Below are 17,869 nucleotides of genomic sequence, written 5' to 3' on the forward strand. Positions count from 1 at the left end.
ATGTGGGGCTTATATGACGTCCGCTGCACTTTCCGTTCAGGCCATTTGCAGTTCGATTGAAAAACAAAACAATATAAAAACAATGAATTGTAGGGACGAATATAGATGACTTCACATCACGTATGCACGTACGTATGCATATTAAAAGTTATAACTTAAAAAAGAAAAAGTGTACAGTACAGTACAGCATACGTCTTAAAAGAATTTTTTTTAATTTTTAAAGTGTGGGTCGTAAACACCCCATGCGGCCTGAAGGGAAAATCTTCATAAATTGCCGTGGCACGGAACGTGTTAAAATACATTGCTACTTCAATTATATTCAATGTTAACATAAGCTAATGTTTACACAATTTAACAAATGTTTACTAAACATAACTATCTATATGAAAGGAAAATAATTGGTTTATGTTTAATATGTTAATCGTAATATCTTATCGAAAATTAAAGCAATATGTGAATTATCGTAAACAACATTGTAGTATGATAAAATATAATTGAAGATAAAGTTAAAAGTTATTTTTATCATATAGTAACATGGCAAACGGTGCGTCCAGCTGATGATAAACGGAACTCATAAGTACGAGTAGTACATACTCATACTGTCTATTACATTTTAAGACGTAATTCGTACGTCTTAAATATGTAAACCATATAAATAAATGAAAATGTCAACCACAGAAATACAAGCATATACTGTAGTTGTTCTAAGATGAACAGGTTCTTGCAAAAAAACATTTTATTTTATTATTAAGGCGTTCATCCACGATGTGGACATGCGACCTTTTTAAGATAGACAGAAAATGGGTGCAGGCAGCTTCCATCTGGACCTATTGGAAATCTCCAGGGGAAATTTATATTCAGCAGTGGATTTAATTTAATATTTATTATACACCCTAAAAGAATATATACTTAAGTGCATAATAGTCAAGAAAAAAGTACAATGGGCGGTCTTATAATACGAGGCAATTTCTTCCAGACAACCTTAGTATGGAAAAAGTAGAGGTATAATTAACGAGTGGTCAACGTGTACATGTAGACAAAACATACACATGTACACAACATATATGCTTATAATAAGTACGATACAGTATATAATTATAAAAATAATAATAAATATAAACATTAAGCTGACTCGGTTCGCAATTGCTTCAGAAATAATGAAGAAACAGAGAAAGAAAAGAAATGAATTAAAGGACAAATAATCATTGGTGGACGTCTTATGGCTTAAATGATGATGATGAAATAAAATACTCACTGGAGACCTGGTTGACTGCCTCGGCGATGTGACAGCGGAACACGTGACATCGGTACACCGCGGACTCCTTGGTCTCGCCGTGAGACCATGTGAAAGCGAAGCACGAAGCCACGGGCGAGCCGGCCGCACCGCGAGCGTAGAACGAGATCCGGTTGACGGCGTAGCGTGTCATCACGCTATTAGTATCAGCTTGGTACAGCCTGCACAAGTATAAGATGTTATAATTTTCGGGTTTATTTTTTTTTACTATCGAAAGACAAAGATGTACAAAATCCTGTGGTCAATATGTCATAAACAGAGTGGGTCAGAAAAGCTGCATGACTTAAGCCTACAATGACAGGCCTGGTTTCAAAAAGCTTGTGCGACATACAGATGAGTCTTTAGCAGTTGTAAACGAAATGTTTAGCGGAACAGACTTTGCACCGAGAGGACATTCTGTGGCCAAGAGCCGCGTTCACACCAATAAACTGATAACGATTGCCCATTCCAAAACAAAATACGCGAAGAAATGTCCGTTATCCTTCAAACAACGAGCTAAATAATTTTCACGAATATGCGGCCGAGTGTACGCATAGATGGCACATACCTCAGTGTTGTTATTTTTTAAAATTAAATTGTCACGTGTTTACATGAATAGAAATTTTCTTTCCTAAGATTTTTTTTTCTATGTTTATAACAATTCAATGCCATATATACATACCACCCTGTATTAGATTGCCACAAGGGTTAGCTATAAGAGATTGGTAGAAAAGTCCGTCTTTTCTCCCTAATTTGAAGATTCCAATAAAGCATAAAGATGGCAGCACATACACAATGAGGAAGACCTCATCAACACTTATCACCGGGTGATTATGTTCAAAACAACAACCGATAATTATGTTTATTAGTTTTACGTGTAGTAACTAACGTAACAAAATTCATTACAGTATTAAAATGATTTATTACGTATTTTATGTTGCAATAAAAACAACGGCGAGATAGATAAATGAATTCATTTTTAAGGTTTAATTAAGCCCTGTAAATAAAGTCTACAAATAATAATTAAGGCTAAAAAAATACTTACACAACGAGTCCCTGGGAGCAAACGGGGATAGATATTGACACTGCAATGCCGTCCCTGTTCTCCGGCATGGAACTTAGCTCTTTCATGATGCGCTGGATGTCCGTCTCGGACTTCGGGTCCGCGATGTTCTGAGCTCCGAGGTAACTCACACCGCAGAACACCGTGCAGTCCTGATCCACGTCCGACACTGAATAAATACAACATACATAATGTACAGATATAGCGACAAAATATAGAAAGCAAAAAAAGATAGAAGCAAAGATTCGTAGGAACAAACCAGAAGAGAATCACGATACGGTCGGTCGACAAAGTTTAATCATCGACCTATCTCCCACATTTGCATTCTGCGTAGTACAACTCGTGGGAGAGTAAACCGCACAGGTCTGATGGTGTTAGGTACTGTACGAGTTTGTGTAGTACAATCCGCGGGTCATGGAACCCACACAGGTCTGCATTTAGTAACTACTATTGGTTGATAGGGCGATCCCGATACAATATTTATTAAGGTACGTATATCTTAGTTTTATCTAGATACTGATTAGATATATCAAAAGTCAATGAAAAATTATTGAAAATTTTGAACTGTATTGTAATGTTATACCAATAATTCGTCATCAAAAAATATATACAAAATATTGTAACATAAAATAAAGCGGCGAATTTAATGCCAAAGGAATTTTCTACCAGTTGACCATTTCGGCGCTGCAGAGATAAATTAATGACCTATATTGTATGATGAGCTGTGGTAGCACAGTGGTAGAAGACTAAGGCTTGCGATCGTAGGTCGCGGGTTCAATTACCGGGATACAGTCGTACATAATTAACACTTTGTGTATTAATTATAAACAATTGCTACTGCTCACAAACATGTTTCCAGGGAAGTAGCAACAGCGTCTTTTGCGTACTAAATTACTACACTGCGATTGCCAACCAATCTGTCAAGCGTGGCGAATATGGTATATTCCCCCATAGATATCTCTGGGGGAGAACTATGCCTTTCAGTGGGCGTGTGAGTATACAATATGCACAAACAACACAGCGTAGAACGCAGTTATTTTTTTTTATGGCCCCCGCTATTGGGGGCCTCTCGTACCCCTAAGTTATTGGGATCAGGGACTTTATTATTCAATAATTTTTTCAGTATTTTCTTTATTAATCACTCTCTTTCACGCGTCACAATATCTTCCATTCTTTACATTCGTCCTTTACAATATCTTTCGTTTTGCTCTTTTATACCTTCTATCTTTCCTCGCCTTTCTTCCATCATCTTCTTACTCTAAGGTGGCTAGGTACATTTTTTTTATTTATTTATTTTGTTCTTACATTTTATTTTTATCATTATTAATACATAACAATTCTATACATAATTTGTCATACATTTTTATTTATTTTGTTAAAATCGTTTATGCTTTTTTATTTCATTTCTTGTTTTTGTTCCTACTCGGTTTAGAACGCCAGTTTATAAGGCGGACAGACGTTTTTAATATCGCCGAAAGACGCTGTATATAAACTACTTTGAGCTGATTCTATTAGAAATCTACGAGGGACGTCTTTATCCACCTATTGACGTCCTAATGCTAAAATAATGATGGTGGCAGTAAACAATATATACACAATGGTTGAGTATTTTAGTTAATACACAAAATAAGTTTAATCTGTGTGTCTCAGTGTATCTATTTATAGTATATATTTAATCCAACATAGTCTATGGTATTTCACTTAAACCTCACTGCAAATGATACTTCTTCTTCCTAACATAAAACGTATGCAGTCGGCGTCTACCGGCTGAAAAGAAGCAGACGAAGAAGAATTCATCACTGTGATCATTCACGTCTATAACTTCGATGTCCCAAAATCATAAAATAGCAACGCTTACGCACTGCGGTTTGACGATAAATACAAATTCCGCAGAATGCATATGTTTATAGCCTAGAATAAGTGAAATAGTGCAAATATTCTAACTAACCAGTAATTACTCAGTGCTACGAAATATGTCATACGATGGAATAAATAATGTAATGTTTGTCAAATATCGATCACATGCTATACGTTGTTTTTTCTATGTCATTGACCGAGTAGATCGCCTTGTACTTATTCCGTTTTGTAAATTACAGATAAGTCGATAAAATAAACTCATACGGTTTGTATAACTCACACTTACAACTTAACCTTTAACGAACGAGCGCATTTTTCTAGAACGATTAAAGAAATTATTTGCTTTATTACCAGAGAGAGAAAAGGTGCATATATCCTTAGCCGCATGTATAGCGGCATTCGATTTTTTAGAATATTTGCAATGTCGCGAGTATGGCGATATTTGTTCGCTAAGGGTTAATAAAGCTTTTGAATTTATTTTTATTATTGAAAAGAAGGAATCAGGTAGCAAATGTACTATGCACAAAATAATTGGCGGCAATCAGTTTTTCAAAAACTTGAAATATCTCAGAATGAATAGAAATTTTCATTTTAATTGTTATATATAATTTCATCACGAAATCTCCCGAACTATAAGGCTTATATAATTAAAACTTTGTAAGAATATTGAGTAGAGGTCAGCTAGGAATGGATTTCACTAAATTCTGATTTTGAAAAATGTCTTTTTTCTCTTATATGTTTTGAACTTAGCCAGAATATTTTTGGCATATTAAAAATTAAGCATGAATTTTATTTAATTATATTTACAAAACATTGTATAAGTCACACGAAGCGATCTGGAAACAGCTGGTTAATAACAAAAGGAAATAATGTTCTATAAAATAATTACATTTGCATTTAACGTTAGATGACAATTATGTAGGACGTTAGATGACTCAAAGGGAACGTCACAAGGAAAGAATTAGGTGTGCATACAATTTATACATTATAACCTTTTACGAATTATTATAAAGACTTAGTTATTAGGGGGACCGGAAAGTAATGTCGTTTCTGTCGACATATTTTACAGAAATCACGATTGATTTTTACCATTCCGGTATTGTAAATTTATATACTGAATGACAAAAGGTTGTTGATAACGAAGGTGAATATATTGTTGATTAGAAATAAAAAAATATTAAAAATATAGTAGTGTGTATTTAACTTAAGAAAGCGATATTACTTTCTTCAATAAATTTACCGTGTTTGACGATTCAAGAAAGTGGTTAAACATTGCTACGGTAGCTGCAACTGTTTCGCTGTATTGATTATGTTTGAAACATTACAAATCAAACGTTCCATTGTGTATATTGAAGACACCGTCAACAGGCTCCAACTGAGTCACGGGACTTTCCTTAACAACATTGAGGTTTATTTAAATTTGTTTGCGGTTACAAATAAATAGGTATTACGAGTAACGAATATTTATTCATTGATTTGAGAACGCCAGAAGAGCCCAGAGATAAGAACTAGAAAGAGATTGTAGCCTCGTTGTGTTGAAAAGGCGTGCTAGTCTGAGAAAAGTCCATAACAAACTCAAACTCTTTTAGGATTTACAGCATGGTTGCACAGACTTATTAGACTAGGGACCACTCGGGCAAATCATGAACGGATGGCGGGCCGGCCGCCAGAAGTATAGATAATTAAAGAACATTTTTTTTTCTTGAATAGAATTCAATATTTTTCGAATGTACGAGAGTATTTATTTTTTTGCTGTCGGCGGGCCACCAGTATTCGACCGGCGGGCCGCGGTCTTTGCATCCATGATCTACAGCTTAATTGGAAATAGGTGCAAAATATCTAAATAAGTGTATGTACATATAACTCATTTGCTTTCAATTAGTATATGGTGCACAAATCCTAATGTAGGAAGAAAATGAGTTTTCAAAGTTAGCATTATTAAAATTAATTATTCTTTACTGCCGTACTTGCCGCTGCAAACTTTATACTGGTAGAAGCCTGGCCTATCCTGAATTAGAATGTCGCTTTTCAATAGAAAAACCTTATACACGGTAATGGAAGTAAGTGTAAAAGCTAAAGCTTTTTGCTGATAAATGAGCTATGCATTCACTTCTTTAAAGATTTTAAATCTATTTCCAATTACTCTGTATATTCATTCGACGTGTCTATCTACCCTCTCTTACCATTACTTTAACGGCTATTAAGAAAGACATCTGTAAATAAAACAGCGGTTTAGTTACTACGGGCACTTACCTTCATCATCGCTCTCAATGGGTTTCATATGATCTTGCTTCTCAGTCGGGGACGGTGTCGAGGTGTCCGCTGTCTGCGCTCCGTCAATCATTTCGTAGAACTTCGAACCGCCCACTAGACGGCACGAGTCCTAGACAACATAAAATCGAATATAACTTAAGAAAAGTACGTTCCATGTGGGATCCTAGAAGGTCCATATACAGAAAATCGAAAATAAAGTTCTAGGACTTTATCATTTTATTTGACAAACAAGACTTAATGTTAGCATGCGAATTGGTAAATGATATCAAGTAGTAAGGTTGACGTCAAAAGAATTAAATAGCTCGGTAGAAAATAAAAATCAATAAATTTTATTTAATCTCAAGAGATTTTAGTTAGTCTAGATGTGTCTAAGTTGGTTTGTAGACTCATTTATATCGTTGATATAATAATGTATACATTAAAAACATTATTAAATCGTTTAAAAAGAGTAATTGTTGAATTTCTGGCCGGCTCTTCCAAACCGGTGATAGCTCTTATTAATTAAAATCTTGAAATAACTGACGATTCAAAGATGCGTATAAATGCCTGATTGAATAAAGATATATTGTACTTTAATTTGCTTTCGAACCATTTACCTACACGGTTAACATCAATCCGTTTATTTCTAATCACAAGCATTTTTTATACAGTTAACAAAAGTAATCAAAAATCACTCCCCAACTAGAATTTAATTATTATCTTGACTAACATAACAAATATGGTAATGAAGAAGAAAGACATATTTACTTTAAATGGTAAAATTATTTTTATTAACACGTAATCAAATTTGTATATTAAAAATATAGTCTTACAAATAGTAAGGAAAATAAATTACATTTGCATTGAATTTAATATTCCTCAACACTTATATGAAATATTTGTACTTATAATTGACAAGAACTCTCTCATCGCAAAATTTTATTGCAGTCGAAATAATTAGCAACATTACACAGAATGATATTAATAATTTATATTGCTTATTTGTCTTATTCCAATGTACATAATTATTTTAAGCGTTGAACAAGTTTTATATCTTCTAATTAAAATAATATGATTGTAATAAAAAAAGCGTTTATCAGATTTGACGTAAGCATATACTACAATGAATTATAAAACGTTTCTATAATGAAAGTTGCTAATAAATTTTAGCATATTAAATGACAATCTCGTTTAAAGCTGGCATGTTGTTTACTTTGCGTTATCTGTTTTACCTTAAGTATAATCTGTGATCTTCTGAACGTCATTGTCCCGTAAACACAATACGTATCAAGGTCGCACTACACAAATTGTTCAATATTAAACCATAATTCGACACAAGTAGTTAATATTCCACACGACGTGTGTTACACAGGGGCTTGCATATTAAACTGAAGACATCACAATGAATCACACGCTACCCACAAGTTGGATATCAATATGTTAGGCCGGGCATTTAAAATTGTGTCATGATTTATTTTCGGTTTGTATTATCAGAACATAAAAATTATAACAAATATATTAAAATGGACTTTTTATGACTGATAAGTAGGCTTTAAATTTTTTTGTTTACATATCGTCTTTATAAAACTATATACAATTTTTAAATATTTCAATGTTGAATATTATGGATAATTTAGTAACCAAATTTTTGTAAAAAAGGAAAACTATATGACAAAGTATTAAAAGGTAATTTTTAGGTGCAAAAACGTATGCTTTATTGAACAGATTTATTTTTATAAAAGGTTAAATTCTTACACATAGCTTATTTTTTTTTTGACAACCACGATACACTTCATTACTATCGTACAATACCCGGCAATAAGTATTGCACATCGACTTTTGGAAAGAGACAATCGGCTAATTTCGGCTTCATAGAGCGTTGTTCCTGTCGCGCGACTGACAAAATGTCACATAGGTAATGTTGGACAGAGATCATGCACTACGAAGCCGAAATTAGCCGATTGTCTCTTTCCAAAGGTCGATGTGCAATATTTATCGCCAGGTACTATAATACTTCATAGCGAGATGAGAGAAAAAAAATAGCATGACTACCACGGCAACAAACGTTGGCGGTGGAACGACGGAACCGAGCGGCCGACACTCCCTCCTGAACTCACCTCGACCATACCTAAGACGCGGTACAGTGGTTTCGGTTGCACTATAACAAATTTTTTTATTATGGTAGAGAGATACAATAAAAACGTATGCTTTCTCACTGTATACTAAATAAACACTCTCCTTTTTCAACATCGGTTAATCGTTTTAAACATGTTATGTAAAATCCAATCATTAAGTAGTTATGAGAAAAAAATGTTTAATTAAATAAAATGGTGACCATTCGACCCCTTGTCCATTCGGGACGACTTGGCACCTTTGTTTACCGACATTTATTTATTTATACATACAAAGTAGCAAATGCATTATCAAATAAATATTAGTGTAAGCGACTTTGGCACTCCTTGACCGATAGACCATGTTTCGCGAGAAGACGATTAGCTATGGCGTTAATTGATTGAATAATCAATTTAAAATTCAACAGACGTAAAAATACTAATCAGATCTGACTTTTACGACACATAACGTTTTCTGGAAATAATAAACTAGGAAATTCTATATTTAAGTAAATAACATTTTTCATTTTACATCAAATCAAACGAAGCCCGAGGGATTTAAAGGGTTCTCGGATAGTAACGAACTGGTAGACGCGGCATGAGTAGGCCAGCCAATAAGTAGACTGACGACATATTCAATGTCACGCGAAGTCGCTGGATGCGAGCAACGCAAGATAGGTCATTTAGGAGGATTATTCCTTACAATAGTGGTAGTCGTGCAACAAAGTGCGCCGCCCGCCAGCCCGCTGATAAATGCGTATGCGGCAAACGGTGGAATAAATAAAACCACTGCATGTGCGGAAGTGGCTAAATATTGGTCCTTTTCTTACTTAGGATGGACTTCCGCAAGGTAACGCCTGATTCCATTAAATAGGCCGTCTATCTTCTATCGACTTATATGATGATGATGTTGATGATATGATAAATTTCAAAACGAACCCTTATAAATATTACGTATATTTGAACATCACTTTACAACGAAAATTAATGTTACAAAACATGACCAAATGTTAGTAGTGTAAATGTATTAAACGAAATAACTGTGTTAAAAGGCTGTTAGACCTTTTGTTCGTCGCTATCTGTTGTACATACGTCTTTTGATATGTTCGGATACGATATTTATATTTTCAAATTCCGTTTGATTAAAAAAGAACACGAAACGAAATTCGTCTAATGTTCCTTTTTCAAAAATGAGCACAGAAAGTTTATATTCAATAAAAAAATATTATTTTTATAATTTCACGTATTTGCTTTAAAATCGCAAGCTGCTTATGGAACAAGTCGCGAGAACCGGAATTGCAAAACGTTTATTTACCTTCTCACTAATGACCTCCATGTTCGTCGGAGTTACAGAATAGCTCCGGTATTTCTCGACTAATCATATCAGTTAAGGTCAATAACACCGAAATTATGAACAATTAACGTCTTGGTCAATACAATACACACACGTGCACCTTCGTCTCCACGCAGACGAATATTACTGAAATCTTTTTACGTTGTAATACATTCTCGGTCGTAAACTTACTCGTATAAACGGAAGAAATATCCGCGTAAAATGATGCGTGCAATACAAAAGTAAGCTGCGCATACGCAAGTCGTTATGACGCAGTTGATTGGCGTACACAATGATTCGAACCAAAACAAAACTCCTGGTATTAAAAGACTACTAATACTAAAAAGTATACTGAGTGATTGGTTATAAATGAAAAGCTTTGAGACCTATTTTATATTTATATTTTTCTATTTGAAAGCAGCAAGCCAATAATTTCTGGCAGTAAGTGTGCAGGGACAGGTTAGTAAACAATAATAAAATTTACTGTGTAGTATTACGACTTTTGAAAACGCTGTTATTTACTATATTATCATTTAGTTATTATTTCTGAATCCATTTATTTTGGGATAGGGTATACAACACATTTATTAACAGCAAATAAGCTACACATTTATCACTTTGTAACTTTTACATCTATTTCCAATCACCCTGTATTAGTGCGTACCAAACGCACGAGAGAGAAAGAAATCGCTTAAGACTTCTTTGCAATAGACGGGTGGCTAAAGACCGTGTTGAGTTGGACTTAACAAATGTTCAGTAGATATTTAGTAGCATATCCTGTTGTTGGCGAAATATCCCTAAGTTTTGTAGAGGCGGACAGGCTTTAACTTAAGCAGATCAGAGATAGTCTTGGGTACCGTGGTCACCAGGACATTTTACGCATCGTGCGTAGTAATTTTTTGGCGGAATAACCGTAGCGTTGGCATTTATGATCATCGCATGTGTACGATTCGCTTCTTTATTGGGAATATTCTGGGATTAGATATCTCGTACCCATCTGCCTGTCTTTCGGGAGAGCATAGGGATTGGTGACGAGTTCATTCATTCATTTGCAGCTTTTAGGTGTTTTGTGAAAAAAAATAATGCCGCCCGCGCGTTATTTATTCTTACATTTCATTCTTCTTTGGAAGTAGGTTGCAGTAATCTTTTTTTTCTTACCGCGTTTAGAAGACTGGCAAGAAAGTCAACAGGTTCTCTTTTCAAAAATCGAAAAAGATTACATTTACTTTACAAGGTGTAGTATTGTATCTCGTAAGCAGATGGAAGCGGAGCAGATTGTCTCCGAGAATCTTTGTCATTTATATTTTCCTCAATTGTGTAATAACTATTATGATGTAAATAATTTTTGACAAAATTTTAAAACTGGATTTAGTGGTAAGTCTAGAGAAAAAAAACTCTTGTTCCTTTGTCGATTCTTTATATATACCCGACGAACAGGCCAGTTTTGGTATTAATTTCTGTTTAACCTGAAATTTAGTGCCTTTTTTATTAAATCCTATTTAATCTGTGACAGTACATCAGATAATCTAGCAAAAAACAGATTAGAACGGCATTTTTCTTCAACGGAAAATATAATGACTTGAAAATTTTATAACAATTAACTGCATGTAAACATATCTTTATATTTCTTTGCAAATTAACATCTATTAAATTTACCTATCGCTTTCACGTTTACAAAATTACGGTTGAATGAACTTTGAATTAATTCCATAAAGTTTAATTTTATAGTATTCAACAGTAAGTCAAGTATTTAAGATTATTGTTTAATTTCAGTGCTATCGTTCATGTTAAACTACGGTAAGTACCTAAGTTTACTCAGCCCTCGTCTGTATGAGTTTACGTTTTGCACATATTTATCCAACCACATACAGTCATATCTGTACACTTACACAAACTTTAAAGTTGTATTGAGAACATAAAATATATTGAGTAGTGTTATAGGTATTAAATATTATGTTTTGACTTGTCTCCGCAGGCTGGTCACTTAAATATTACATGTAAAGTAATATTTTTTTACCATAAAGTGATTAAATGAGAAATGTCAACAAAATCTGCAGCAGCACAGCATTTGTATTAACCCACTAACTATGATGGTACATTCAATTGGTAATAATTTCACCAGCTTTTTCATTTTTTCCACTGAGTCATTTAAAGCGATAACTAACAGTCGCTTGCAAAACAGACATCCTACTGGCATTTTTAAAGCCAACTATTTAGGCCACTAACAAAATTCTTTACACATGAATGAATTTCATATTGCTGCAGATTTTAAGTTATTTTCTACAATAGCATTACCTACTAACTCAAATACACATTGTGGTTTTAAACTGCATAAGTTCCAAATTTTATCCCTTCACAAGAAAAATAACTCTCCTTGACCCTATTTACCGATTAATATAGTTAACAATACCAATTTGATGACAGTCACTTATTTATTAATGGACTTGATTTTTTCATAAATATAGAGATGTTTATTTATAATTTTCCGTTAACCTTTCGCCCTGCTACTAAATAAACTCAAAGTCCAAAAATGGGTGGTATCATTAAAAATTTTAGGAACTTACCAAAAAGGTGTATACAATTAACTGTTTTGTAACAATATTCTTTAATTAAAATATGTAAAAGAATAACAGTAAAACCAATTTTAATGACTGGAAAATAAAAATATTTATTGACGGTAACATAATATTTTAATTGCTTGATATGGTTAATTGCTTCGTAACATGTTAACTATTACAAAAACGTGTATTAAATGTTTGCTTTACTTGACCATGTACATGCAGTGGAATTACATTGAACTTGTAGAGATATGATATGAATCTGCCTAGGCTCTACTCTCATGTATTATTACTTTCTCATAATTTAAATAAACTGATGACACATATAAATATAATTATATTGCGTAAATTAACAAAATCTACTGCCAATTAGAGATCTATATAATGTACAGTTTGTACATTCTTAAATGTACATAAATCATATAGATTAAATTATTTTTTTTTTATCTTTATATGTACATTCATTACAGTTTTTAACAATAACTTCATTAATACTAAACAGTCAAAATATGGTTAACTCTCCTGACTACCTTTGATTTGAAATAAGACAAAGCTCCTCTGAAAGGCCTTCTCTCTTGGTTACTCCATAAAGCACACATCAAAGTAAACTAAGAGTTTGGTGGCCTTCTAATGTGGTAGTGTAATATTTGATAATAATGGCTTTTAAAATATCTTTAGTGTTACTATTATTTACTTATAATGTTGGTATAGTGAAATAAATAACAATTGAAAACTATCCTCAAATTTCATTTAAAAGGGTATTGCTAACTGCACAAAACCCTTGACTGATTTAAGCAACCCTCCTAGATCAGTGCAGTGCTTATAGGCCTAATGCACTGCATATTCTATGTACACTCTAATTCTAAGTCAGTTCTTAACTCTCAAATCATTTATGCAGGTATTGATGGTATTTTGTAAGACCTTCATCTGCCATTGAGTAAAAACACCACAACCAACAAAGTAGTTAACGACACTCCAGTAGTTATGTACAAGTCAAACAATTGTGCACATTCATTGCTAACTGCATTACAAAAAGCTGTTGTTACCTTTGTTTGTTTTAATGTATTCAATGTAACAGGGAAAAATATTATCTAAATATAATCTAGACTAATCAAGGCAGGCTGGTTTGCAAAACCTAGCAGTACTGCATGCATTTTGCATTAGTAGCCAAACTGAAATATATAAATTAAAGTAATAACAATAAAACAAAAACAAACATACTTGACTGGTGGAACTTTCATGTTTAACAGCAGCTGTTGCACCATCCAGATCACCCATTTTCGTCTCTGAATCACTTTCCACTTCAAAAATTACTTTGTACAGGTCAAGTCCTTCGGGAACGTTGGACTCAATATTTGCTTCTGGTCTTATTGTTAATTCTTGATTAATCAGTTGGCTTCGGCTTACTCTTCGTGAACTCCGAAGAGAATCTGATATAGCCTGAAAAATTTTATTTAGTAAAAATTGAACTTAAATACCAAAACATAAAAAATAATGCAAAGGTTTAAACATCTGCACAGTGATAATGAAATATTTAAATATACTCCATAATTCAGTACCGAAACCTAAAAAGTCATTAATGCCTATTTATAACATAACTTGGCAGTATAAAGTTAATAATACATTGACCACAAATTAAAGTACTAGTAATATACTATTTATAATACCCAAATGAAAATTGCAATACTCCAATACAGTTTTGGATTTATTATGATTTTGATTATTTTAAGAGAGTAACAGATTCTTGTGATTGGTAAGATGCAACCTAAATAACATTAAATTGCCTATGCATTGAGTCTAGTGGTGTGTCAGCAGTAAAGATTTTAGATTTGTAATTTCAAAAAATTAATGATGGAGAAGTGGTGTTATAAATAATTTAGGTTGCACAGCATTATTATGAGTGGACTTTATCACATACTGTACTCTCTGGCTATTTACAAACATTGATAAAAGTCGATTTTTCCTGCTATAACAATATAGCAATTATATGTTATATATAGCATCTTCGATTTTTACATGTATTTTTCAATTATTTTATACAATTATTACAGTACATGTCATTCATACAAAAAGTGAACAAATGTTACTTAAAAATAATTATAAACAATTACCATGTTTGGAATGTAAAATAATTAGAGGCAATTGTGTCTGAATTGATTACCATATTAATAGTGCTAAAGTAACATAATAAACAGAAACTGCTATTTACATTTACATTACAACATACAAGAAAGAAATAATTATTCTTACGTCGCTCAATATGTCTTCCAAATCGCAACATACGTTTGTAGTAAGTACAGGTGCCGGACTCGGTGTGCGAGATCTTTCTGAATAGAACTCTATGTCAACCGGATCCAATACCACATTTGTTCGACATTCATTGAACTCCATCACTGATTGCTGTTGGGGTACATTAAAATTATAATACAAAACAACACACTAAGCCCGCATGCAAATTAAATACCACGAAAAACTAAGACTGCCAAATTTCTACGGCTTACCCATTGATAATTAGGTTCTCTTGCGAGAACATGACATTTTAACGATGCAATAACAGCAAAAATAAAAGATAAATTCGTATAAATCTAAAATGCGGTAGATAGGTATACTTAGATATTTACCGATAGTTGTCGAATAGATAATCGTATACAGAAACGTCAAAGCAACGTCAAGATATAAAATAATTCCTTTGCACGAATACAACATTTGAATGTAATGAAAATGTTGAAGTAATATTTGGTAAACATATAACCAATGCACAACTAATGAGAACAAAGTTGTAACATAAAAATTCCGACAATAGATTTTTTATGTTCCATGCGTAACCGACAATAGATATTTATGTTTCATGCGTAGACGCATAGATTTTTATACTCTTTGGTCTAAAGTCTCCGTAACTTACAATTTAATTAAATGAAAAAGATACGTTTGAAACCTGTTTTAAATGTCTCTCAGAGTTTGTTTTTCGGAGAGGTAAATAGAAATAAATTACTAAATATTTTTAATCCAAAAAGACAAGATTCTATTTATAATTAAACACTATATTAACCGAATTTTATTCATAGAGCATAATTATTTTGGACAGCAACTTTTTATATTGAGTTCAATGTTAAACATAAGATTGTCTGTTATATTCATTGTAAAAATTATTGAATATAGCCCTTTATTATTTGCATAATTTTCTTATTATTTAATTGTAATTTAAATTTTTGAATTATGCACGTTCACAATAAGAATGTTATGTTTCCAACTGTTTGGTCCTACGATTAGAACTTGTAAGTACAGCAGTAACAATAAAGTAAATGTAAACTGATTTTGCCATCTCAGGTACACTCGAATCGAAATGCTGAAATCTTATTGAATGATAGTCTGAGTCGAGGTCCACTAATTGAAGTCAATGCGCTTGCTCATCTACATAGAGCAGCTGCTCAAAACACTTAAGAGCATAGCAACCGGCTAACCTGGTCTAACCTTCATGGTTTAGGCTAGGCATGTTTTGTCAATTCCAATAATATTGATTAAAAAAAACTTAATGCCTAAAAGCAAACAGTGACCACCCGTCACGGAAAAAACAACATTCGTTATCTGTATTACGGCGTCGGTTTGTAATGTCAGTTTGTTTTCATAATTTTGAATTTAAGTGTTTTTTTTTCTTTTAATTTTGAATTTATCATAAAATAGTGTTTAAGGAAATTAATTACAATGGAAAAATCTTTGAGTGAACATGAAGCGAATCAGTCATTTCGTTCGCCACCGCGACGAAGACGTTCTACATTTTTCGAAAGAAGAAATTCCATTGGTGAGTTTTAAGTAATTTATATTGTCGTGTCTGTTACTTTAATTATTTACTCTAGGTAGGTTAATATTTACTCAACGTAAACATATTAAATAATAAAATAATATTTGTTAATAGCTCCTGCACCAGTATTGGAAAATTTTGAAATAAATTACTGCAATAAGGTACCCGATTCAAACCAGAATCACTATGAACACTTACAAAGGTATTGTTTTATAAATTTAACAGCATATAAATTAATAAAGCAATCAACAGTAACAATGATTGTACTTTATAATTTCAGATATTATGATCAACTTTTGTCAGAAAAAGATCAATGGAAAAAAGAGGTTAACAACAGGAAGAATAAATATCATGACCTAAAGCAGTAAGTGAAAAAAGTTAACAAATAAACTATATGTATTATTTAACACAACAATTTATTAAAAATGAAATTAATGATACAAGTTTTAACTAGAGTAAACTAGTTGTTTAAATTTAATTAAATCAAGCGTCACTTTTAAATCATAATTACTCTTTATAATATACTAGCTGTTACCTCACTTGTGTTCTAACATTGTTTTCAGGCAATACCAGTTGGCAGTGAAAACTACTAGCAAATCAAAAATATCTTATTCATCATTATCAAATGAAGACATTGAATTTTTAAATGGAAAAATCAGTATATCAAAGCTCACAGATAGCCTCACAAAACTGCACGAATCAATTAAAAAGACTCATGCTGTTTACAAAAGAGCATCTGATTTAGATGATGTAATATTGAGTAATATTGAAGACAAAGTTCAAGAAATTACAGATAATGTTCTTGAAAATAGCAGAATTGAATGAGACATGAAAATAGTCATACATAATCATATACAAAATGTGTAAATGAGATTGAAAGTTAATTATCAACAGAGAATGATTTATTAACAAAAGATAGCCTTAACTATAAATTGTATATATTTGTACTAGTAAACCCATGTTGGAAAAGTTAGTTAACTTGCATGCAATATAATTTTATAAAACACTAATATTAAGGTTTCTCTCACACTTATACTAGTAAACTGATTGAGCTTTGTTTTGGCTCTCATAAGCACAAATCAAGCTTATAACTACAAATTAGAATGCTCTTCCACACAGTCACTTCTTGGACTGTTCAAATAACCTTAGAGCTTTTTAAGTGACCTTTTGACTCTGTGAAATATGGTAATATAAAGGCCCCAGTCAAAGCTCCCGAGGGAGCCTACCAGCTTTACTGTAAATATGTATGGCTCTTCATTTGTGCTTTGTCGCCACAAACATTGGTCATAAGAAAGAAGAAACTTCAAATGTTACTAATGTAAATTATAAATATATGGATCTTGTAAATATTAAGAAACATTCTAATACTTAGTTTTAAATGTACATTAACAGTATATTACCAATAAAATCTTTTGAAAACAATGCAACTGTTATTTATATAATAATTCATTCACATTATTAAAAATATCTGTTTAAAAAGTTTTTTAATGTCTATTTTAAAACAAAAATAAGACTAAAAAGAAATGTGATGTACCTATGTTATATTGCATTTATTGTTATTTAACAAAATGGAATATTAAAGAGGTTCCAATAAGGTGATTGTTTTGAGGACATATATATAT

General features: G+C 32.4%; 2 protein-coding genes across 2 annotated transcripts in view; one reads left to right on the plus strand and one right to left on the minus strand.

The window, feature by feature from the left end:
* The window catches only part of GAPcenA (GTPase activating protein and centrosome-associated), a 40,208-nt gene extending 25,146 nt beyond the window's left edge, over nucleotides 1–15,062 (minus strand). The window contains exons 1-6 of the mRNA XM_068772246.1: nucleotides 14,950–15,062; nucleotides 14,699–14,848; nucleotides 13,670–13,888; nucleotides 6,447–6,576; nucleotides 2,319–2,505; nucleotides 1,256–1,455 (exon numbers count right to left, since the gene is read on the minus strand). Of these exons, the coding sequence (XP_068628347.1) occupies nucleotides 1,256–1,455; nucleotides 2,319–2,505; nucleotides 6,447–6,576; nucleotides 13,670–13,888; nucleotides 14,699–14,839 (877 nt within the window). The 5' untranslated portion in view covers nucleotides 14,840–14,848; nucleotides 14,950–15,062. The remainder of the gene's footprint in view (nucleotides 1–1,255; nucleotides 1,456–2,318; nucleotides 2,506–6,446; nucleotides 6,577–13,669; nucleotides 13,889–14,698; nucleotides 14,849–14,949) is intronic.
* An 842-nt stretch (nucleotides 15,063–15,904) lies between these two features.
* On the plus strand, nucleotides 15,905–17,747 carry LOC137929739 (uncharacterized). The gene is made up of 5 exons (XM_068772811.1): nucleotides 15,905–16,058; nucleotides 16,130–16,247; nucleotides 16,362–16,449; nucleotides 16,528–16,611; nucleotides 16,811–17,747. The coding sequence occupies exons 2-5, from the start codon at nucleotides 16,151–16,153 to the stop codon at nucleotides 17,070–17,072; spliced, it is 531 nt and encodes a 176-aa protein (XP_068628912.1). The 5' UTR covers nucleotides 15,905–16,058; nucleotides 16,130–16,150; the 3' UTR covers nucleotides 17,073–17,747.
* The last annotated feature ends 122 nt before the right edge of the window (nucleotides 17,748–17,869 follow it).

The sequence above is a fragment of the Battus philenor genome, unplaced genomic scaffold (genome assembly GCF_028537555.1).
Source record: "Battus philenor isolate CCGP_79_NKW_IND1 unplaced genomic scaffold, ilBatPhil1.0.hap1 SCAF_5, whole genome shotgun sequence".
Lineage (NCBI taxonomy): Eukaryota > Metazoa > Arthropoda > Insecta > Lepidoptera > Papilionidae > Battus > Battus philenor.